We start from the raw sequence: 22,851 nt of genomic DNA on the forward strand, positions 1-22,851 counted from the left end.
TGATGAGTAATGTGCACAGAGAAAATATGCAGACACAGAAGAAGATTATAGACAGTCAGGAAATGGAGGGCAGCAGAGCATCCAACAAAAGATTTATTCAAGTCTGGAGGCTGACGGGACGCCGGAGCGCGCAAACACGTCACAGACTGTCCACCTGTCTGTCCACCTGTCCGCCCACCTGTCTGTACACCTGTCTGTCCACCTGCCTGTACACAGGTACGTCCACCTGTCTGTCCACCTGTCCGTCTACCTGTCTGTCCACCTGTCTGTCCACCTGTCCGCCCACCTGTCTGTACACCTGTCTGTCCACCTGCCTGTACACAGGTACGTCCACCTGTCTGTACACCGGTACGTCCACCTGTCTGTCCACCTGTCCGTCCACCTGTCTGTCCACCTGTCCATCTACCTGTCTGTCCACCTGTCCGTCTACCTGTCTGTACACCTGTCTGTCCACCTGCCTGTACACAGGTACGTCCACCTGTCTGTCCACCTGTCTATACACCGGTACGTCTACCTGTCTGTCCACCTGTCCGTCTACCTGTCTGTACACCTGTCTGTCCACCTGCCTGTACACCGGTACGTCCACCTGTCTGTACACCGGTACGTCCACCTGTCTGTCCACCTGTCCGTCTACCTGTCTGTACTCCTGTCTGTCCACCTGCCTGTACACAGGTACGTCCACCTGTCTGTACACCTGTACGTCCACCTGTCTGTCCACTGGTACGTCCACCTGTCTGTACACCAGTACGTCCACCTGTCTGTCCACCTGTACGTCCACCTGTCTGTACACTGGTACGTCCACCTGTCCGTCCACCTGTCTGTAAACCTGTCTGTCCACCTGCCTGTACACCGGTACATCCACCTGTCTCTCCACCTGTACGTCCACCTGTCTGTCCACCTGTACGTCCACCTGTCTGTACACTGGTACGTCCACCTGTCTCTCCACCTGTACGTCCACCTGTCTGTCCACCTGTCCGTCTACCTGTCTGTCCACCGATACATCCACCTGTCTGTCCACCTGTACGTCCACCTGTCCGTCCACCTGTCTGTCCACCTGTCTGGACACCTGTCCGTCCACCTGTCTGGACATGTGTCTGTACACCAGTACGTCCACCTGTCTGTCCACCTGTCCATCCACCTGTCTGTACACCTGTCTGTACACCTGTCTGTACACCGGTACGTCCACCTGTCTGTCCACCTGTCCATCCACCTGTCTGTACACCTGTCTGTACACCTGTCTGTACACCGGTACGTCCACCTGTCTGTCCACCTGTAAGTCCACCTGTCTGTACACTGGTACGTCCACCTATCTGTCCACCTGTCTGTCCACCTGTCCGTCCACCTGTCTGTACACCTGTCTGGACACCTGTACGTCCACCTGTCTGGACACCTGTCTGTCTGTTTTTAGTGACGTCATCACAAAAGTCTCGTGTGGATACTGAATTCTGGAATTTCGATAGCTCTCAATATTTTTCCAGAAAACAAATTTCATTATCGATCTACTGAATTTTCCACTTGGTTTTATTTTCAAACACAAACATAAAAGAAACTCTGAGGTTTTCTCAGAATGTTTCAGCATGAACGGTTTCATTCAACAATAATAAGATTAGATTAGATTAAAGAGATTAAAGCTACATATTAAGACTGACCAGCATCATCACCTGTAACACGTGTCTGATTGGGAACTGATGAATTGTGTCACATTTCACATGTGAAACACCTCAAACCACACAGAAATTCATCATATGGTGAACATGAAGGACGTGTTTCACATGTTACAAACTGCCTGTCAGCCGCACACTCAGTCATAATTCAACAGTCAGCAATAAATGAACATAACCAAACACTAACTTTTACCAAATGATTCCATAAAGACCAACAAAGCCAGATTAGAAGTAGACAGATAGACGGACGCTTCAGAGACCGAAGAGGCTGCATGTAAGGACAGAAAGCTGCAGTTCAACGAGTCTCAGAGCTCTGCTGTCTGCAGCCTGTCGCACGCTGAGCTTCATCTCCTCACTTATATTTAGACTCAGAGGTAAAAATACGCCTCAAAGCTGCTGCGAACACACGACGTCTTTTATTTTTAGAGGAGACAGAGAAAATAGAACCGAACGATGAGTTTGAATCAGAAACCTGTCGAACTTTGATCTTCGTCTCACAAACACTTCACACCTGATTCATCAGCAGCAGCTGAGAAACAGCTTCTATTTTAGCTCTGCCCAGATTAAATTGGACTACAAGCTGAACTGTGTTTGAGGCAGTAAAACTTCACCGGATCTGATGGTTCTGCAGAGTCGCAGTTTAGAGGATCCACATGGACCGGCACACAGCCAACAAAGAAAAACATGAACAACAAAGGCAGCTTTTTTGTCACAGCTCATGAGAAGTTAATGTCCTGTTCAGCTTTTCTCTGACGGCGACGACACGTTTGCATTTAAAGCTGCACGAGGAACCTCACTCTTACAAACGAGTAAAGAGGTGTGGAAACACGTCTGTCGGGTTCCAGCTGTGACTCTACGTCATCTTTCTGGACACTGTGCTTGCTTTGAGGGCCACAGATACGACCTGAGAGCCCGCAGAGCTCACCTGAAGCCTGTCCGTACGAACAGCAGGCCAAACACATCTGACTTTGTGCTTCATACTCACCGCAGGGTCACAACCATCGTTCCACCAAAAAATGACTCTTCAAGCTCTTTTCATACAAATTAAAGCCAGCGAAGCAGTTTAACACGAGCTTTGGAACAAACCCACCAAACCCTGAGCCGGACCTGCGCCTGAACAGGCAGAACACGGCCATGTTTGTTCATGACCTGGGACCGGTTAGCTTCAGCCTCAGACTGTTAGCATGATGTCATGACCTGGGACCTGTTAGCTTCAGCCTCAGACTGTTAGCATGATGTCATGACCTGGGACCTGTTAGCTTTAGCCTTAGACTGTTAGCATGATGTCATGACCTGGGACCTGTTAGCTTTAGCCTCAGACTGTTAGCATGATGTCATGACCTGGGACCTGTTAGCTTTAGCCTTAGACTGTTAGCATGATGTCATGACCTGGGACCTGTTAGCTTCAGCCTCAGACTGTTAGCATGATGTCATGACCTGGGACCTGTTAGCTTCAGCCTCAGACTGTTAGCATGATGTCATGACCTGGGACCTGTTAGCTTTAGCCTCAGACTGTTAGCATGATGTCATGACCTGGGACCTGTTAGCTTCAGCCTCAGACTGTTAGCATGATGTCATGACCTGGGACCTGTTAGCTTCAGCCTCAGACTGTTAGCATGATGTCATGACCTGGGACCTGTTAGCTTTAGCCTCAGACTGTTAGCATGATGTCATGACCTGGGACCTGTTAGCTTCAGCCTCAGACTGTTAGCATGATGTCATGACCTGGGACCTGTTAGCTTCAGCCTCAGACTGTTAGCATGATGTCATGACCTGGGACAAAACCATGTCATGCTACACCCCAGGTCCAGATCAGTTGTTGACGAGGCTAATGTGTTTAGATGTAGGCTAAGTCGGCAGAGTGTCTTCCTGAATAAAACAAAGCTCAGTTAGTACCCACACTGGTGTCATGAGTTTCAGTAAAGTTTGATTTTATTGGAAGCACTGAACCGAGCTGTGACTTCGCTCTCCAGAAACTTCCTGTGATGTTAAGCTGCTGTGGCGGCAGAGTGTCCCATTAGTCCTCCACTCAATCCGCTCCAAATGTTAATCTCATTAAATTTACATTCTGACACAAAGTCCCTGAACAACACACTCACACTGCTTTTAAAACACACACACGCACACACACGCACACACGCACACACTCACACACACACACGCACACACGCACACACACACACACGCACACACGCACACACACACACACACGCACACACACACACACGGCTCCTCTCTGGCCGAACCCGCTCAGGTGTAAACTCTGCTTGGATGTTGTGTGTTCACAGGTAACTGGTGGTGTAAACCACTGACTGGAGGACAGAATAAGTCTTCCAGTCGAGCTCTGGTGAACGCTGATGTTTGTGTGTCTCCTTCAGGTTTCATTCAAGCTCTTCTGTCACAGCTTCTAGTAACCTGTGGAGACTGACTGCCCTGTTAGCTACTAAGCTAAGCTAACAGGTTCATGGAAAGCTTCATCCTCCTTTGTCTTGAAGAGGATTACGCTGAGTTTCAGCAGATCGCCACCGGCCCTGTGAGTCGTCTGCAGAAGCAAACGTGGACTCTGTTCTGTGTTGAAGCTGTGTCACTTCATCATCACTGTACTTTGCCTGGACATCACATTCATTTTCACTTTGCGATGGACCTACTATGACTGTGTGCTGAAGTACTCTGAACACTTCAGAGCGTAACCTGGACTTTATTTGATCGTGCTGACATTTGCTTGAATACTGACTTTGATCTGAGAAGTTACTGTGTGATGTGCAGCGCGCAGATGATAATTGATGAGCAGTGGTATTTGTGTCCTTTGCAGAGACTCGGTGAAGCTGTCGCTGAGCAGTCTTATCTATTGTCTCCACACAGCATGTTCCAGAGGAACAGCACAGCAGCCGCTGTGATATTCATCATTATTTCATTATGAATCAGATAGATGTTTAATTCAGAAACAACACACGCTGCAGCTCACCTACTTTAACTAATGTGCTGGAATATTCATGCTGCTCCTCTAACATTCATGAGCCTCGCTGTGGCTCCTCTCTGAAAACAGGAAGTCACATTTGAACTTTTCTAAACTTAAACTTGTGTCCTCTGAGCCAAGCGTCAAACTCTGCAGCTGAAAAATGAAGCAAACGCTCAAGAGCCAAAAAGTCAACCCCACAGACCCCCATAGCAAGATGGCAGCAGAATAAAGAGCTCGGTGGAGTCCGGCAATGGGCCACGGCCGGAGCCACAACCTGATGTCAGCATTGTTCTGATTAATGCTGGATCCAACAGACCTCCTATCCTCAGACCTCCTATCCTCAGACCTCCTATCTTCAGACCTCCTATCTTCAGACCTCCTATCTTCAGACCTCCTATCCACAGACCTCCTATCTTCAGACCTCCTATCCACAGACCTCCTATCTTCAGACCTCCTATCCACAGACCTCCTATCCTCAGATCTCCTATCTTCAGACCTCCTATCCAACAGACCCACTATCTTCAGACCTCCTATCCTCAGACCTCCTATCCACAGACCTCCTATCTTCAGACCTCCTATCCTCAGACCTCCTATCTTCAGACCTCCTATCCTCAGACCTCCTATCTTCAGACCTCCTATCCACAGACCTCCTATCCTCAGACCTCCTATCTTCAGACCTCCTATCCACAGACCTCCTATCCACAGACCTCCTATCCACAGACCTCCTATCCACAGTCCGGAGTCTACAGTGAGGTCTTTCCTCCCTGCAAACATCTTCCATGTTGTCTCCATCATCATATGTCCATGACAAACCATCCAGCAGCACACCTGGACACCTGTCACCCAGTACAACTCTTCTTCACTGACATCATGTCGCTCACTAGCTCCACCCAGTGGTCTGTTTCAGAGCTGCTGTCTGTACCTGGCAGGTTAGTCATACCTAACAGGTGTGTTCATCGCAGTCTACTTTAAGTACTTTAAGTAATTTAATGCACCTTTAAGTACTTCACTTCAGCAACATTTTGAATTCAGGACTTTTACTTGTAATGGTGTAAATTCAGACTGTGGTATTTGTAGTTTTAATTAAAAAAGGGATCTGAGCACTTCTTCAAAACTGATTATAAATACTGTCACACATTTTCTATTGATCAGCTCAGTGATTAACGGTCCGTGATGACTGCTGGTTTTACGACGCTGTCTTCTCTTTAGTCTGCACTCACCAAATTATTCAATTTACACCTGCTCAGATACACGACTGTCTGTCTGTCAGCCTGTCTGCCTGTATGTCTGTCTGTCTGTCTGTCTGCCTGTCTGTCAGCCTGTCTGCCTGTCTGTCTGTCTGTCTGTCAGCCTGTCTGCCTGTATGTCTGTCTGTCTGTCTGTCTGCCTGTCTGTCAGCCTGTCTGTCTGTCTGTCTGCCTGTCAGCCTGTCTGCCTGTCTGTCTGTCTGTCTGTCAGCCTGTCTGCCTGTCTGCCTGTCAGCCTGTCAGCCTGTCTGTCTGTCTGTCTGTCTGTCTGTCTGTCTGAGGCAGTTCGACAGCTGTGACAGAAGCAGCTGAGATGTGTTTGCACGACTCCGAGCTCCTTCAGTGTCGAGGTGATGAGAAACCAGACAACAGACGAAGGTGAAGAACTGAAAGATGATGTGGACGGACGGACGGACGGACGGACAGACAGACAGACAGACAGACAGACAGACAGCAAGGCAGAGAGAGAGACAAAGGTCTCAAGAAGAAGGAACTGAAGCTGTTTATTGATTTAAGTGGACAAAGAAAAGACAAAAGTAAAAAAGAGAAGAAAATACAGTAAATCTCCACCAAGACACAAAGAGCAGAAACTGTCTGGAAATATAATAATCTGCAAAACTCAATGAAAGAAAAATCAAGAGACAAAAGACGCAAGTTTTTCATTCAAGTTCATCAGAAAGCTGAAACTTCATCAAAATGAGCACGCTTCCTGGTCCTGCTCTTCAGCTTTAACTGATCCAGGCTAACACGCTATCAGGCTAACAGGCTACCAGGCTAACACGCTACCATGCTAACATGCTACGAGGTTAACACGCTACCAGGCTACCATGCTAACAGGCTAACACGCTACCAGGCTACCAGGCTAACACACTACCAGGCTAACGTGATCCTGTGTGTTCACTTCCAGCGAACTTCTTTGATTTGTTGGTCCCGGTTAAGGCCACAACAAACAGGTGGAATGACTGCTGATCATGTGACTGCAGGTACAGGTGTGTTGAGAATCCTCCCAGCATGCAGTGGGGCCACAGATTCATGGAAATGAGTCTCATCTTTTTTGTGTTCCTGTGACATGACTGATGTTATTTTGTCCCACAGTGGACGTGGTCAGATAGCAGCATCACAAACAGGTTTGATCTGGTCTACAGACGACTCCTCAGTCTGAATATTTCATTATGAAAATGGCACCAAGAGATGATGACACAACCTGAGGGCTCTCATCTGAAGTCCTCATCATGTCAACGCTCTGGCATGACTGGCATGCAGACAGACTGTGGAGCCATCAAATTCCTGACGGCTCTGTTTCGGGCTGCTTCACTTCGGGATCTGGTGTCTGCTGCAGGCCCAACAGACGGAACGACGTCAGTCTTCACGTCAGGTCAATCTGAGCCAAACGCTGATCCTCTGAGAGCAGGTTGTGAATTTAAATCAATGCTGGTAACACTCCTCCTAATCATGAATCTTAAACTCATTCACCATTTTCGATGCGTTACGACACACCAGAAGGAATTTCTGGCAAACAGCTCGGCTGAAAACAAGGCTTCCTTGTCGGGTGCAGGACGCATTTTGTTCTCAAAAGTTTGGTCATCTTGAAGCAGAACATCTGCAGATTAATTCCTTCTCCAAATGTTATGATCCACCAAAGTTCGGCACCACCCCAGAGTGTTCGCCTGGCAGAGGTCTGCACTGAGTCCACTCTTCTAGTTTGAAACGACTTCCTGTTTGTCCTTCACAGTAAACCGTCTGGGTCCTGACCAGCCAGCTGTCAGTAAGATGCACTTTTGCAGGTTTGGGTTTATGGACTTGTTGCTATGGCAACTTGTCCAGATGAATTTTAAGATGCTTTGAAGAAACAGGCATTCGGGACGTGTCAGGTCAACAACGCCAGAATCTGGATGACGAGGTCCTGGACGGTCCAGAGGACACCTGCACACTGTCCTAACGACTAATCCTGCACACACTGATATGAATAGGCAGTTTTCTTTAAGATCTGTGGAAACATCATCACGGAACATCTTCTGACATCCTGACAAACTGGATCAGACACAAAACGTTCTTGGTGGAGATTTAAAAAAAAAAAAAACAGAAGAAGAAGAAAAGAAAGTGATGAAAGAGAAGCTGCTGTGACTCCTCCGGCAAAGAGAATACAGAAGCCAGGCAGACGATGGAGGGGCGATGGAGGGAGGATGGAGGGAGGATGGAGGGGCGGTGGAGGGACGAAGGAGGGGCGATGGAGGGGTGATGGAGGGACGAAGGAGGGAGGATGGAGGGGTGATGGAGGGATGAAGGAGGGAGGATGGAGGGGTGATGGAGGGATGAAGGAGGGGCAATGGAGGTTGGAGGGGCAATGGAGGGACGAAGGAGGGAGGATGGACAGACGACGAAGGGATGATGAAGGGACGATGGAGAGACTATGGAGGGAGGATGGAGGGGTGATGGAGGGACGATGGAGGGAGGATGGAGGGGCGGTGGAGGGACGAAGGAGGGGCGATGGAGGGGTGATGGAGGGACGAAGGAGGGAGGATGGAGGGGTGATGGAGGGATGAAGGAGGGAGGATGGAGGGGTGATGGAGGGATGAAGGAGGGGCAATGGAGGTTGGAGGGGCAATGGAGGGACGAAGGAGGGAGGATGGACAGACGACGAAGGGATGATGAAGGGACGATGGAGAGACTATGGAGGGAGGATGGAGGGGTGATGGAGGGACGATGGAGGGAGGATGGAGGGAGGATGGAGGGGTGATAGAGGGACAATGGAGAGACAATGGAGGGCGATGGAGGGACGATGGAGGGAGGATGGACAGACGATGAAGGGACGATGAAAGGACGATGGAGGGACGATGGAGGGGTGATGGAGGGACAATGGAGGGATGATGGAGGGACGATGGAGGGGTGATGGAGGGACGATGGAGGGACAATGGAGGGATGATGGAGGGACGATGGAGGGACGATGGAGGGGTGATGGAGGGACGATGGAGGGAGAATGAAGGGGTGATGGAGGGATGATGGAGGGACGATGGAGGGGTGATGGAGGGACAATGGAGGGACGATGGAGGGTGATGGAGGGATGATGGAGGGATGATGGACAGACGACGAAGGGATGATGAAGGGACGATGGAGAGACTATGGAGGGAGGATGGAGGGTGATGGAGGGATGATGGAGGGATGATGGTAGGAGGATGGAGGGGTGATGGATGGACGATGGAGGGATGATGGAGGGCTGATGGAGGGGTGATGGACGGATGATGGAGGGTGATGGAGGGTGATGGAGGGATGATGGAGGGTGATGGAGGGCTGATGGAGGGATGATGGAGGGAGAATGGAGGGATGATGGAGGGACGATGGAGGGAGAATGGAGGGATGATGGAGGGACGATGGAGGGGTGATGGAGGGAGAATGGAGGGACGATGGAGGGGTGATAGAGGGACAATGGAGAGACGATGGAGGGACGATGGAGGGAGGACGGACAGACGATGAAGGGACGATGAAGGGACGATGGAGGGAGGATGGAGGGGTGATAGAGGGACAATGGAGAGACAATGGAGGGGTGATGGATGGACGATGGAGGGATGATGGAGGGCTGATGGAGGCATGTCTTTCGGACAGCAGTTTCAGTTCTACAAACACACGCTGAGCTACAGATGATGGAACAAACCGTCAGCTTGGGAGTCTGATTGGCCTGAAGTCACATGACCTCGTTCTCTGTCATTATAAGTGTTTTCTTTGGTCCTCCAGCGGCAGAAGAGTCAGAAATGTCTCCTTGGCTTCGACGTGTTTCAGGTTCACCACAGAGACAGTGATGAAGATCACTTCCTGTCATTATCCTTCAGACCGTTGGCACCAATAAACTGTGAACTAAAGCCATGACTTCATTTAGTGTGTCAGTGGATCACCTGCACAGGTGTTCCTTGTTCAGTGTAGTCATAAATGTGGTTCAGGTTCAGTCTGAGGTCGCTTCACACCAACAAATCTTGACATCAACTCTGTCACTATGGCAACCAGACACCGTGAAATATCACGCCGCCTCTGGAGTTCTGTTATTTCCAAACGCAGCACGAGACGCCCTGAACAGAAACGCTGCCTGTTCTCTAGAAGTGAAACTGCTGTCTGCACCGATGACACACACACACACGCACACACACACTCGATTAGAACGAAGCACCACACGTTACATTAACACACATGACAACACACGTGTCTCCACACTGACTCTGTGTGTGTGTGTGTGTGTGTGTGTGTGTGTGTCTGTCTGTCTGTCTGTCTGTGTCTGTGTGTGTGTGTCTGTGTGTCTGTGTCTGTGTTTGTGTGTGTGTGTCTCCGGGTGTGTGTGTGTCCGTGTGTGTATGTGTCTGTGCGTGTGTGTGTCTGTCCGTGTGTCTCTGGGTGTGTGTGTCCGTGTGTCCGTGTGTGTGTGTGTGTGTGTGTGTGTCTGTCCGTGTGTCTCCGGGTGTGTGTGTCCGTGTGTGTGTGTGTGTGTGTGTGTGTGTGTCTCCGGGTGTGTGTGTGTGTGTCTTCAGGTGTGTGTGTCCGTGTGTGTGTGTGTGTGTGTGTGTGTGTGTGTGTGTGTGTCTCCGGGTGTGTGTGTGTGTGTGTGTCTTCAGGTGTGTGTGTCCGTGTGTGTGTGTGTGTGTGTGTGTGTGTGTGTGTGTGTGTGTGTGTGTGTGTCTTCAGGTGTGTGTGTCCGTGTGTGTGTGTGTGTGTGTGTGTGTGTGTGTGTGTGTGTGTGTGTCTTCAGGTGTGTGTGTCCGTGTGTGTGTGTCACACACAGCTGACCTTGGTCTCTCTCTCCTCCAGCAGTGTCTCCAGTCTCTTCTGAGCAGCTCGTCCTTCGTGGTCGTCGCTGACGATCAGGATGATGTGGTTCCACCTGAACTCTCTCATCAGGTCGAACCAGACGTGAGCCTGGTGGGAGTACGGAGGCACCGTCCTCAGGAACGACAGGTGGATGCTCTGAAGAACCCAGAGACCAGCACAGTCTTATTATCTACACAGTGAAACTTCCTCTGGAGGTTCATGTGATTGAATGAACGCTTTTGTTCATGCTAACGCTGCGTGTTTTCTTTTGTTCATGCTAACGTTGCGTGTTTTCTTTTGTTCATGCTAACGCTGCGTGTTTTCTTTTGTTCATGCTAACGTTGCGTGTTTTCTTTTGTTCATGCTAACGCTGCGTGTTTTCTTTTGTTCATGCTAACGTTGCGGGTTTTCTTTTGTTCATGCTAACGTTGCGTGTTTTCTTTCGTTCATGCTAATGTGCATGTTTTCCTTTATTCATGCTAATGTTGCATGTTTTCTTTTGTTCATGCTAACGTTGCGTGTTTTCTTTTGTTCATGCTAACATTGCGTGTTTTCTTTTGTTCATGCTAACGTTGCATGTTTTCTTTTGTTCATGCTAACATTGTGTGCTTTCTTTTGTTCATGCTACATTAGCATGTTTTCTTTTGTTCATGCTAACATTGTGTGTTTCTTTTGTTCATGCTAACATTGCATGTTTTCTTTTGTTCATGCTAACGTTGCATTTTTTTTATCATGCTAACGTTGCGTGTATTCTTTTGTTCATGCTAACATTGCATGTTTTCTTTTGTTCATGCTAACGTTGCATGTTTTTTTTCATGCTAACGTTGCGTGTATTCTTTTGTTCATGCTAACATTGCCTGTTTTCTTTTGTTCATGCTACATTAGCATGTTTTCCTTTGTTCATGCTAACGTTGCGTGTTTTCCTTTGTTCATGTTACATTAGCATGTTTTCTTTTGTTCATGCTAACATTGCATGTTTTCTTTTGTTCATGCTAATGTTGCATTTTTTTCATGCTAACGTTGCGTGTATTCTTTTGTTCATGCTAACATTGCATGTTTTCTTTTGTTCATGCTAACGTTGCATGTTTTTTTTCCTGCTAACGTTGCATGTATTCTTTTGTTCATGCTAATGTGCATGTTTTCCTTTATTCATGCTAACATTGCATGTTTTCTTTTGTTCATGCTAACATTGCCTGTTTTCTTTTGTTCATGCTACATTAACATGTTTTCCTTTGTTCATGCTAACGTTGCGTGTTTTCCTTTGTTCATGTTACTTTAGCATGTTTTCTTTTGTTCATGCTAACGTTGCACGTTTTCTTTTGTTCATGCTACATTAGTATGTTTTCTTTTGTTCATGCTAATGTTACATGCTTTCTTTTGTTCATGCTAATGTTACATGCTTTCTTTTGTTCATGCTAACATTGTGTGTTTTTTTGTTAATGCTAATGTTGCACGTTTTGCTCTGTTTATGCTAACATGTGACAAGGCCTCTGTGTCTTTCTCTCCTGCCAGTTGATGTTTGACACTCACACTTAATTTCTGACGACCTGTAACGCTAACTTAGCCTGTGTTAGCATTAGCACTGCTACTAGCTGCTGTTTCTCACTGGAATATGCATCATGTTAGCTGTTAACCAGAGCTGACAGGTGTCTATCATCAATGTGCATGGAGGACTGTGACAAACTCAACTGGAAACACTAACTTTACTGGTTTCCAGTACATTGTTTTGTTTCAATTGAAAATGCTGATTTCCCGTTGATCAGGATGTTGCGGCAACATGTTTTCTTTGTGTTACTGATTAATGTGTGTATGAATAATCCCATGAAGGACGGATCATGTAAATGACCCTGATGGACCTGCTGAGCAGACATCAGCGGACAGAGCGTTTCATTCTGTTTTTAATGTGCTGAACTGAACCTTCAACGGCTTAATATCCAAAGAAATCTGAGCGAAGTAACAGAATCTGCTGCTGCTGCAGGTGAGAACATCAAACACTCTCTGACCTCACCTGAAACACCGACCGACAAACATGTGAATATTTCATTTCTCAATCCTCTGGAATAGACTGCAGTCACTGGAGCGTTGCTCTCTGGGAGCGCTGAGATATTCTGGGACTGATGACACTGAATTATTTCATCAATATTGTAAAGCTGAGAGAGACTCTGAGTGGTTTCCAGTTCAATCACACATCTGAGTGTCTCTGAACTGGGACAAACCTCCACCTCGTGGAGCCTGAAGACAACACAGGACATTGTGAACATGTGACTGTTCTCCAGGAGAACTCTTCAAACTATGTTGTATTCACTAAGAGAAATCAGAGTGTGTCCTTTGTAGTTAGCAGGTATCAGACAGATGCTGCTTCGATTTGTTTTAACGCGATGCACAAGAAGCCTGAAGTGAAGTGGAAGGAGGTTTCGTGACACACAGGTAAATACACCTGGACGTCACAGCCGAGGGAGACGTTACCGAATGAGTTCTGATTACAAAGCCGAGAGGAAGAGCTCACAAAAATACCAAAAGTCTGAGGAAACATCCGTGAGGAACACCACGATAACGGAAAGCTGGAGATGAAGAAGAAGAGTGAAAACAGATTCGATTTGATCCTCTTCGTCTCCTGAGACTCAGGAAGCTGCTGCAGGTGTAACAGCAGCACTGCTGGTTCAGGTTACCTTGTCAGAGTAGATGGACATGCGTGTTGTCAGGCCGACCACGGGGATCCGGTAGAAACCGGCGGTGTAGGAGACCGGCGTTGGAGTCAAGTGGTCGTTGGACTGAGGAGGGTGACTGACCAGAATCGCATACACCTGAAGAAGAAGAAGAAGAAGAAGAAGAAGAAGAAGAAGAAGAAATAAAAGATGAAAGATTAAAAAGACTTGATGAATGATTCTGTTGCAGCAGCAGTTTTAACATACAACTACAAAATATAAACCACAGAAGAAGAACAAGGATGAGAATGAAAAAGAATGTTCTCAAGAATCTAACGAAGTGCATAAAATTCTTAAAATATGACTAAGTATACCTAAATGTCTGGTTCTATAATATGTACTCTAATGTATAATACATATTATATAATATTATAATAATAAAAATACAAAAAATGTCATTTCTGGATGTTTGTTACAAACCTGTCTGATGATATGAAACTAGATTTCTTCAGTTTATCAAACAGGTTGTAACGACTCTGAATCAAAGCCAGTGGAGGAAAGTAACTAATTACATTTATTCAACTACTGTAATTAAGTACAAATATGAGATACTTGTACTTCCATGTTACGCAACATTATACTTCTACTCTCCTACATCTCAGAGAAAAATATTGTACTTTTACAGTACTCCATCCTGTCTGTCAGCTTTAGTCACTCTTCAGATTCCTCTCTGTCCAGTGAAAAGCTCGTATCTCCAGATGTGTTGACGCTGAATGTTTTGTCTGTTTTTCTGAGATACGAGGTTCTCACAGGACGCCGCGCTGCAAACGTGATGATCTTGTAGAATCTGAAGCATTGATGAAGATTAAAGCACCAACAGGATATAAAGGAGTTCAATGAGCTGAAACATCTACAGCAGGAACATGGATGAACACATGAATGCAGCAGGAACATGAATGAACACATGAATACAGCAGGAACATGAATGAACACATGAATGCAGCGGGAACATGAATTAACACATGAATACAGCGGGAACATGAATGAACACATGAATACAGCGGGAACATGAATGAACACATGAATGCAGCGGGAACATGAATGAACACATGAATGCAGCAGGAACATGAATGAACACATGAATGCAGCAGGAACATGAATGAACACATGAATGCAGCGGGAACATGAATGAACACATGAATGCAGCGGGAACATGAATAAACACATGAATGCAGCAGGAACATGAATGAACACATGAATGCAGCAGGAACATGAATGAACACATGAATACAGCAGGAACATGAATCCACAGACAGCAGAGAGAAACACTCTGACAGGAACACTTCACTCACACACCACAAGGTTACTGTAAGTACTTTAATAATACTCACATACTTCTACTTCAGTCAGGTTTGAGTGCAGTACTTTTACTTACAGTGGAGTGTCTTCACAGTGTGGTAACAGTACTTTTACTGCAGTAAAACATGTGAATACTTCCTCCTCCTCTGGCTGTTTGTGGTGGTGGAAATAATTTCTACATCACACATGTAGCCGCCTGCAGGAAGCAAACTGTCCTGTGTGTGTGTGTGTGTGTGTGTGTGTGTGTGTGTGTGTGTGTGTGTAATCCCTCCATCTCTCCTCTGGGAGGATGGAGGGATTACATCTCTGTTTCTGCAGAGAGAGAGGATGTTAATCTGACGTCCATCGCTCTGTCTTTGATTCTCTCTCTCTCTCTCTCTCTCTCTGTCTTTGATTCTCTCTCTCTCTCTCTCTGTCTTTGATTCTCTCTCTCTCTCTCTCTCTCTCTCTGTCTTTGATTCTCTCTCTCTCTCTCTCTCTCTCTCTGTCTTTGATTCTCTCTCTCTCTCTCTCTCTCTCTCTCTCTCTCTCTCTCTCTCTCTCTGGACGCCATGTTGGCCTCATTTCCTCACAAAGGAAACACGTAACTGAAGGATGGTGAAAATGAAATTTTCTCGGCTCATTTTTCATTTGAAACTCGTCAGTTCATCGTTAAATTTCACTGATTCAGAGGAAACAAACCGTAGTTCATCTTTCTGAATGTGTTTTTTTGTGTAAAGTTATTTCAATCATTGGTTTCAACAGGTTTCGCTTTGACTTTTTTAATCAGTGTTACGGTGAAAATCACAACTTTTTACACGTTTCAAAAATAAAAGGCTCGTCAGCAGCGGCAGAAATCCTCTTTCCTGACAGACTTTTATTGTGAAGGTCTGACTGACGACAGCTCTCGAGTCTTCTCTGTGTGTTGCTTTCATGCTCTGAGACATGGGTGAGTTGAATATCAAATAATGGATTAATAAATACAAATAGTTTGATCTGCAAAGGCTTCAAACTTCAAGCTAACTTCAACCTCCCGTTTTGACCCTAAAGCCTGGCTGAAGGCGAGCTGAAGCGGTCAGGTGACAGGATGAGCAGCGCCCTCACCTGGTTGGAGATGAGGTCCTCGCAGACGGACAGGGCCATCTGGATGGCGTTGGGCTTGTGCGTGACAGAGATGGCGTTCATCTTGAACTTGTCTTTGCCGTACAGAGTGTTGGCCTGGCTCACCGCCTCCTTAAACACCTGCTCGTAGCGTTTCTGGCTCAGCACGGCGCCGATGTTCACCAGTCGAGGCTCACAACCGCCGCGAGCAACCGAGCAGCACTGCAGGACGGTGATGAGCAGCACGCCGCGAAGCTCCACTGAGGAAGAGGAGGGGGAGAGGAAGGTTAAGACAGAGGTCATGTGAGCGGCTCTGTGAGGCTGTACTTAGACAACATAGCGCTTTGTGCTAAATGCTAACATCAGGATGCTAACATGCTCACAGCAACAATACTAACATGCTGATACTTAAAGTTTATCGTGTTCACCGTCTCAGTTTGGCGTGTTAGCACGCAAAGAACAACAAAAACACAACAGCAACGTTTTCTTCATGACGTGAACCAGAGTCTGAACCAGAGTGTGAACCAGGAACATCCTGGACAATAAGAGAAAGGTCAAAGTTCACTCTTGACATTTGATATCAGATGGTTTAAAGTTCAAAATGTAAAGTTCTTCTTCTTTTTCTTCTTCTTCTTCTTCTTCTTTTATTCAATCAAAAATAGCACAAAGACGACAAATCAATGCTGAAACTGACACAATGAATCAGATTACCTGGCAACAGGTGAGTCACATGACAGGGTCTAATTAGTGATTAATAATAAATAATAGAATAAATTGTCTTTATTGTTATTTCTTTGGTCTTAAATCTTACTTTCACTTCTTCCGTTTTTATGTCCGTTCTGTGTTTCTTTGTAAAGCACTCACTATACAAATAAAGTTTCATTTAATTATTCGAAGAAGAGAGGCGGAGTCTGTCTGAGGTAAGGACGAGGAGGCTTCACCTGTCTGTGACGGACGGAGCTGAAAACACTGAAGAAGAGTTTGTGGACTTGATCGTCCACAGAACCAAACGTCATGAAGAGACTCAGAGAAGCTGAAGAAACCAGTCCAGACTGGTCCTGATCTCCAGGCCTCACAGGACAGCTCAAAGCCAGCGTCCATGATGGGGGGTCACACCAGTGAAGAAGGGCTACTGGGTTTGACTGGTGGAGAAAAACCAGCTGCTCTTCACCAACCAATCACTGCCCTCCACAGTAAACCGCAGCTCACACCTGCTTCCACTGCGACTCTGCATCCAGACTGAAGGCCTGGATCCAAGAGGGTCCACACAGACCTCAGACCAGCTGAGGCCCATTACACCACGGCTCTGTGTGTGTGTGTGTGTGTGTGTGTGTGTGTGTGTGTGTGTGGTATCACCTGGGGACCTTTAGTAATTTGTTCTAATCTGTAAAACAAAAAATTCTATGCAACATTTCACCAAACGCGGAGGTCATGTGATTTCTTTACCTGTTTTCTGTCATCAGACACTGAACACGACTGACAACAGCTCGTTCACAGATGACGTCACGTCGCTGCAGATGGAGGGCAGGAAGTGGTTCCCTGCACAGGAAGCTCTAACACGCTCTCAAAGTGCCGACGTTTGCTTCGATCCATCAAACCAAGAAAGCACGAGGAGCTTCCATCAGTACCAAAAACTGTTGTTCATAAGAGTGAAAAACGAAAGAAATCGACGAAAAGCGTCGGAAAAAAAGTCTGAAGTGTCAGGAGGAGGCGAGTCGGCTGATGGTGGAAATGATGTAAGATTAGCTCACGTTTTAATTCTGTGGTGACAGATTTAAAGTAACGGCTACAAGAAACACGACGAACACTTGTTCAATCAGCGTTAACACAGAAAACAAGTGCACGTAAAGAACGTACGCTGTCCCGTTTCCAGACGTCTTTAGAGGCGTTTCATTGGACCTTAGCGAGCGGCTAACGTAGCAAACAACCGTAACGTAAAGGTCAACATTCAGCAGCGCGGCGCTGAACGTTTGCTGCTCGTCAATCCACAGGATGATAAAAGCTACGCGGCCTGAAAAAGCAAACCACAGTCATCCGGAGCACTTTGGTACCGAGGTCGCGGATCAAACCGCTAACAGGAAGCCGTTTTCTGATGAGCAGCTGGTTGTTCTATCTGACGTTGAAAACGAGCGCTGACAGAGAAGTTTGTGGTTTTGAGCTGTTTGCTCCAAACGAGCTTTGACTATGTGTTTATGCTTGTTTACGTGCAGACAGAATAAATAAACTGTTGTTACTGAGGAACGGACGCTCCGCCTCTGAAACGCTGACGACAAACAGACAAACTTTCCTTTCTGTCCACAGTTTAACGTCTGCGACGCGGGACCAGCGAATTCTCTTTGATTTCGTTCCATTTCGTTTCGATTCGTCTGTTTTGGCCCCTGCGGCTCTCCGTCCTCTCAGAGGACAGGCTGTGAGACTGTAGCTAAGATGGACACGCCTGTCATTCTGGGAGTGACAGTGGCAGCGTCCAATCCTGTGGCTCGGACGTTTGGCGGTGGGCGTGGCTTCACTGCTCACTGATGGATCTTTAATAAACTTTATTCTCTGAGCTGTGACCATGAACCGACTTTATTCTTTGTATTGGACTCCAAACTGACCTCAGAACAGTTTTCACATGTTCACATGAAAACTGAACCAGAAGAAGAATGAAAGCGGTCAGATTGTGATGATGAGGAGAAGAGGAAGAGACGCAGACCATCAGCTTTTCTGTCTCATCCGTCAACTTGTTTCGGCTTTTCGACAGAAACGTGACGGTGAGCACGTGAAGAACTGCGGGTCTGAATGTCAAACCGAGTTCCTGAATGAATGAACGAATGAATGAATGAATGATGACCAATGACAGAGTGAAGCCGTTCACATCCACACTCACTGTTTGCAGCCGCAGGTCTTCTCTGAATCTCCTGGATTCCGTCAAACTGCGTCGTCGCTCGGTCTCCTGTTGATTTCAGCCTCAGGTGTCTCCCGGTGCTCCCGGTGCTCCCGGTTCGGTCCGGGTCGGTCCCTCCGGGTCGGACTCGGGTTTTTCAGGTTGAAGGTGTCTGTTTTGTCTTTAATCAATCAAACGCTGAAGTGCTGAAAACGTGCCCGACGCTCGGCTTTCTGTGGCCGTCCTCCGCGTCTCTCTCCGGGGATCAAGTCCTGCTTCTGGGGCTTCGATCAAATGTTGTTTTTAACCGAAAATCCCGGCTGACATTGTTGATCCGGTCTCGCGCCTCGTCCTGTTGATTCACTGTGTCTTCATCGCGTCGTTTCATAGAACAAAATCATCGTTTTTCTTCAGTTTTCTCTCTTTTTCTCTTCGTCCGTTCATCCGTTCATCCCTTCATCCGCTCACTCGCGGTCCGTCGGTTGATGCTCGCGGACTTCCAGATGACCTGAAGCTCGCGAGCCCGCGGTCCGTCCTTGGATGCTGACGCTCGCTCCCGCGCGCTCACAGACGGAGGAGAGCAGGCGCGCGGCCGACGGAGCGCGAGCCTCTCTGTTCTCTGCTGTGAGAGTTAATGAACCTGCGCGTGCTCGTGCCCGCGCGCTCACAGAAACACCTTCACAGTCACATTTCAGATTAAAACTTGGTCACATTCAAACATGATTGAAGGTTTTTAGTCAGCAAAGGAATAATAATATCAAAAATGAACTTTTAACTTTTCAATGAAAGAATTCAAAGGCCTTCAAATCCAATAGGACATCGATCAATAGGTGTTGGTGGGTCCCCTTGTCCACGGAGAGCAGGTGTGTCACCTGTCAGGACAGACTCAACTGTGGCAATGTGCCTGAAACCTGCACTCTTTCTAATGGGCAGCAGGGGGCGCCTCGACCGGATGTACGAGGAAACGATCGCACTGCTCAGCTGATTTCTGACCTCCGTCAACAGGTTCAGCTTGTGGTTTGCTTTTCTTCCGTCTGTCGACACAAACGTTCACGTTCCTATTCATATCAAACACCATCAGAAAGCTCAGATTCACACGAATCGATCAATTCAAACCACTTTAAGATCCAATCACAACAGGAGGATCAATAAACACCAACAGCAGACAACAGCGGTTTAAACAGACTCATCGCTGACGTCTCTCATTGATCCACAGATCAATAAAACTAAAAACAGTCAGAAACGTCCACAAAGATCCAGACGATCCAGTGCAGTGAGGACATTTAGTCCAGAACAGGAAAATAATCCACAGAAACGTGTTTTCAGCTCTCAGATTAGCAGACGATGAGCTCGTCTTCAGATCGTCTTCTGCGTTGTCACTGTTATGACGTTGGCAGGCAGCCGCCATCTTGTCTCCAGTTCCTCTGAGGAGCCTCAGGTTTCAAATTTCACGAGCCAATCACGAGCTGCATATGAAGCCTACCCACCAGAGCAGCCAATAACAGTCTGAGCTGAAAAGAAGTGACTGAGCCAATCGCAACTGAATTTGCAGACGACTGACTCTTCGAACAGCCAATGAAATCCTCGACACGCCTCTTCAGTGGTTATTTACGGCCCCGGCACGTCAAATCAAGGGTTTCAGAGCTAATAGAGATACCACACACAGTTTGAAGTGAGAAATGTCACAACTGGCCTCAATATAAAGATATATAGATAAAATATATGTATTAATATCTTGAATATAAATATTTAAGATCTAAATTTCCAGCTAATAAATCCCAAATATCATCTGCAAGCAGAAAAACATTCAGGCTAAAAAACGTCTATTTCACAGTGTTCAAACTTGTGTTAGTTGTTCAGCAGCACTGACGCTGATTCTGAATGTTTCCTTTGAAAAGAGACCAAAACCGAGCATGAAGTCCACGTGGTCCAAGGCCAGCTTTCAGTCGACTTTGGGTCTGTCTTCAGGCCAGTTTTCACCAGACTGGTTCACCATCACAGGTTCGTGACTGTGGATGTTTGACGTGTTTTCCTTCAGGCGCTGGACAAAACTACTGCATTCTGTTCACAGGGAGGAGGTGACACAAGGGACCTGAAGGTGAAGATCAGGGAGGCTGGGAGGAGGAGGAGGAGGAGGAGGAGGTGAGTGAGGCCACCACCTGATCCACTGTCACAGAGTATATCCCCACACAGGTGACCATGTAAGACTCTTTAAGACTTTAAGGGTCCCTGCGCTGTGGAAGACATCCTGCCTAGTTCCTGTGTCAGAGACACCCTGTCCCAGTGGCCCCTGTTTCCATCCAGTGTGGACAATGGAGCACTACACACCCGAGTGTCCACTGACAATAAACTGGACCTGCCTGAGAACACCAAAGAAGGTCCAGAGCTGTCTCTACTTTGTGAGGAGGATGAGGTCCAACTGAGGGTGTTTCATGAGTCTGTGGTGGTGGCCTGGTCTGTGGTGGTCTGGTCTGTGGTAGCCTGGTCTGTGGTGGTGGCCTGGTCTGTGGTGGTCTGGTCTGTGGTGGTCTGGTCTGTGGTAGCCTGGTCTGTGGTGGTGGCCTGGTCTGTGGTGGTCTGGTCTGTGGTGGTGGCCTGGTCTGTGGTGGTCTGGTCTGTGGTAGCCTGGTCTGTGGTGGTGGCCTGGTCTGTGGTGGCCTGGTCTGTGGTGGTCTGGTCTGTGGTAGCCTGGTCTGTGGTGGTGGCCTGGTCTGTGGTGGTCTGGTCTGTGGTGGTGGCCTGGTCTGTGGTGGTCTGGTCTGTGGTAGCCTGGTCTGTGGTGGTGGCCTGGTCTGTGGTGGCCTGGTCTGTGGTGGCCTGGTCTGTGGTGGTCTGGTCTGTGGTGGTGGCCTGGTCTGTGGTGGTGGTGGTCTGGTCTGTGGTGGCCTGGTCTGTGGTGGTCTGGTCTGTGGTGGTCTGGTCTCTGGTAGCCTGGTCTGTGGTGGTGGCCTGGTCTGTGGTGGCCTGGTCTGTGGTGGTCTGGTCTGTGGTGGTGGTGGTCTGGTCTGTGGTGGCCTGGTCTGTGGTGGCCAGGTCTGCGGTGGTCTGGTCTGTGGTGGTGGCCTGGTCTGTGGTGGTCTGGTCTGTGGTGGCCTGGTCTGTGGTAGCCTGGTCTGTGGTGGTCTGGTCTGTGGTGGTCTGGTCTGTGGTGGTGGCCTGGTCTGTGGTGGTCTGGTCTGTGGTAGCCTGGTCTGTGGTGGTCTGGTCTGTGGTGGTGGTGGTCTGGTCTGTGGTGGCCTGGTCTGTGGTGGCCAGGTCTGCGGTGGTCTGGTCTGTGGTGGTCTGGTCTGTGGTGGTGGCCTGGTCTGTGGTGGTCTGGTCTGTGGTGGTGGCCTGGTCTGTGGTGGTCTGGTCTGTGGTGGTCTGGTCTGTGGTGGTGGCCTGGGCTGTGGTGGTCTGGTCTGTGGTGGTGGCGTGGTCTGTGGTGGTCTGGTCTGTGGTGGTGGTGGTCTGGTTTGTGGTCGTCTGGTCTGTGGTGGTGGTGGTCTGGTCTGTGGTGGTGGTCTGGTCTGTGGTGGCCTGGTCTGTGGTGGCCAGGTCTGTGGTGGTCTGGTCTGCGGTGGTCTGGTCTGTGGTGGTCTGGTCTGCAGTTTGAGAGCAGCGGGCTGAACAAACCGATCCAGGAGGCCAGTAACAGTGTGTGGGTGGAGCTGGACTCTGGCAGCAGTGTCAGAGGTGGATGCTGTCCAAGTTATGTGTCATCAAGGACAACGTCTGCCGTCCACTTCATGACTGCTGTTCAGGCACAGGAGGACGTTCAGTATGAGACTCATTCCACCGAGACGCAGCACAGGAAGTCGTTCCTGCCTGTGACCGTCGAACTGAGTGTCAGACGCTGTGAATGGACGCTAAGCCTGTCAGCAGCTACCCATGACCCCCTAACCCGCCGGGATCAGTGAAGTATTTCTGATTCCGATCACCTGATCTGTCTCTGAAACATTCACATGAAGGAAAAAAGGGAAAAACCTTAAATGCAGAAAAGTGAATTAAATATATTTTCATTTAATTCACTTTAGGTTTTTTTCTTCCTGTTGAATTGATTTCATTTCCTTCATCGGAGTCAACGGATCAACATAATATAGAACATGAAGCTCTGTGTGTGTGTGTGTGTGTGTGTGTGTGTGTGTGTGTGTGTGTGTGTGTGTTTGTCTTCACTGAGCTTTGACTCAAACATCTTTCTTTGTCCGTCCTGAACACTGAGCATCAAGATTGCGCTGCTGCTTTCATTACAGTCATTGATCAA

The 22,851-nt window shown here is 47.8% G+C and overlaps 2 protein-coding genes across 10 annotated transcripts in view; both read right to left on the reverse strand.

Annotated features, from left to right (window-relative positions):
• grin1b (glutamate receptor, ionotropic, N-methyl D-aspartate 1b) overlaps positions 1 to 19,250 on the reverse strand; it is a 63,204-nt gene extending 43,954 nt beyond the window's left edge. For 2 of the 4 annotated variants that reach the window (XM_076730589.1, XM_076730591.1), the window contains exons 1-4: positions 18,612 to 19,250; positions 15,746 to 16,002; positions 13,328 to 13,462; positions 10,638 to 10,814 (exon numbers count right to left, since the gene is read on the reverse strand). In XM_076730589.1, the coding sequence (XP_076586704.1) occupies positions 10,638 to 10,814; positions 13,328 to 13,462; positions 15,746 to 16,002; position 18,612 (570 nt within the window). In that variant the 5' untranslated portion in view covers positions 18,613 to 19,250. The remainder of the gene's footprint in view (positions 1 to 10,637; positions 10,815 to 13,327; positions 13,463 to 15,745; positions 16,003 to 18,611) is intronic. The other 2 variants (XM_076730592.1, XM_076730590.1) reach the window with 1 other exon arrangement.
• On the reverse strand, positions 6 to 10,617 carry LOC143320725 (uncharacterized). Of its 6 annotated transcripts, none has more exons than XM_076730594.1 (3): positions 2,760 to 10,617; positions 695 to 2,596; positions 6 to 622 (listed from the first exon to the last, which is right to left on the reverse strand). In XM_076730594.1, the coding sequence occupies exons 2-3, from the start codon at positions 1,088 to 1,090 to the stop codon at positions 140 to 142; spliced, it is 879 nt and encodes a 292-aa protein (XP_076586709.1). In that variant the 5' UTR covers positions 1,091 to 2,596; positions 2,760 to 10,617; the 3' UTR covers positions 6 to 139. The 6 variants fall into 4 exon arrangements, 2 of the variants coding, with proteins under 2 accessions (XP_076586709.1, XP_076586708.1); XR_013077176.1 differs by having other exon boundaries at positions 6 to 2,596; positions 2,760 to 5,285; positions 5,316 to 10,617; XR_013077175.1 differs by having other exon boundaries at positions 6 to 2,596; positions 2,760 to 2,909; positions 3,054 to 10,617.
• Positions 19,251 to 22,851: the final 3,601 nt, after the last annotated feature.

Source organism: Chaetodon auriga, chromosome 5, assembly GCF_051107435.1.
Source record: "Chaetodon auriga isolate fChaAug3 chromosome 5, fChaAug3.hap1, whole genome shotgun sequence".
NCBI classification, from domain to species: Eukaryota; Metazoa; Chordata; class Actinopteri; order Chaetodontiformes; family Chaetodontidae; genus Chaetodon; species Chaetodon auriga.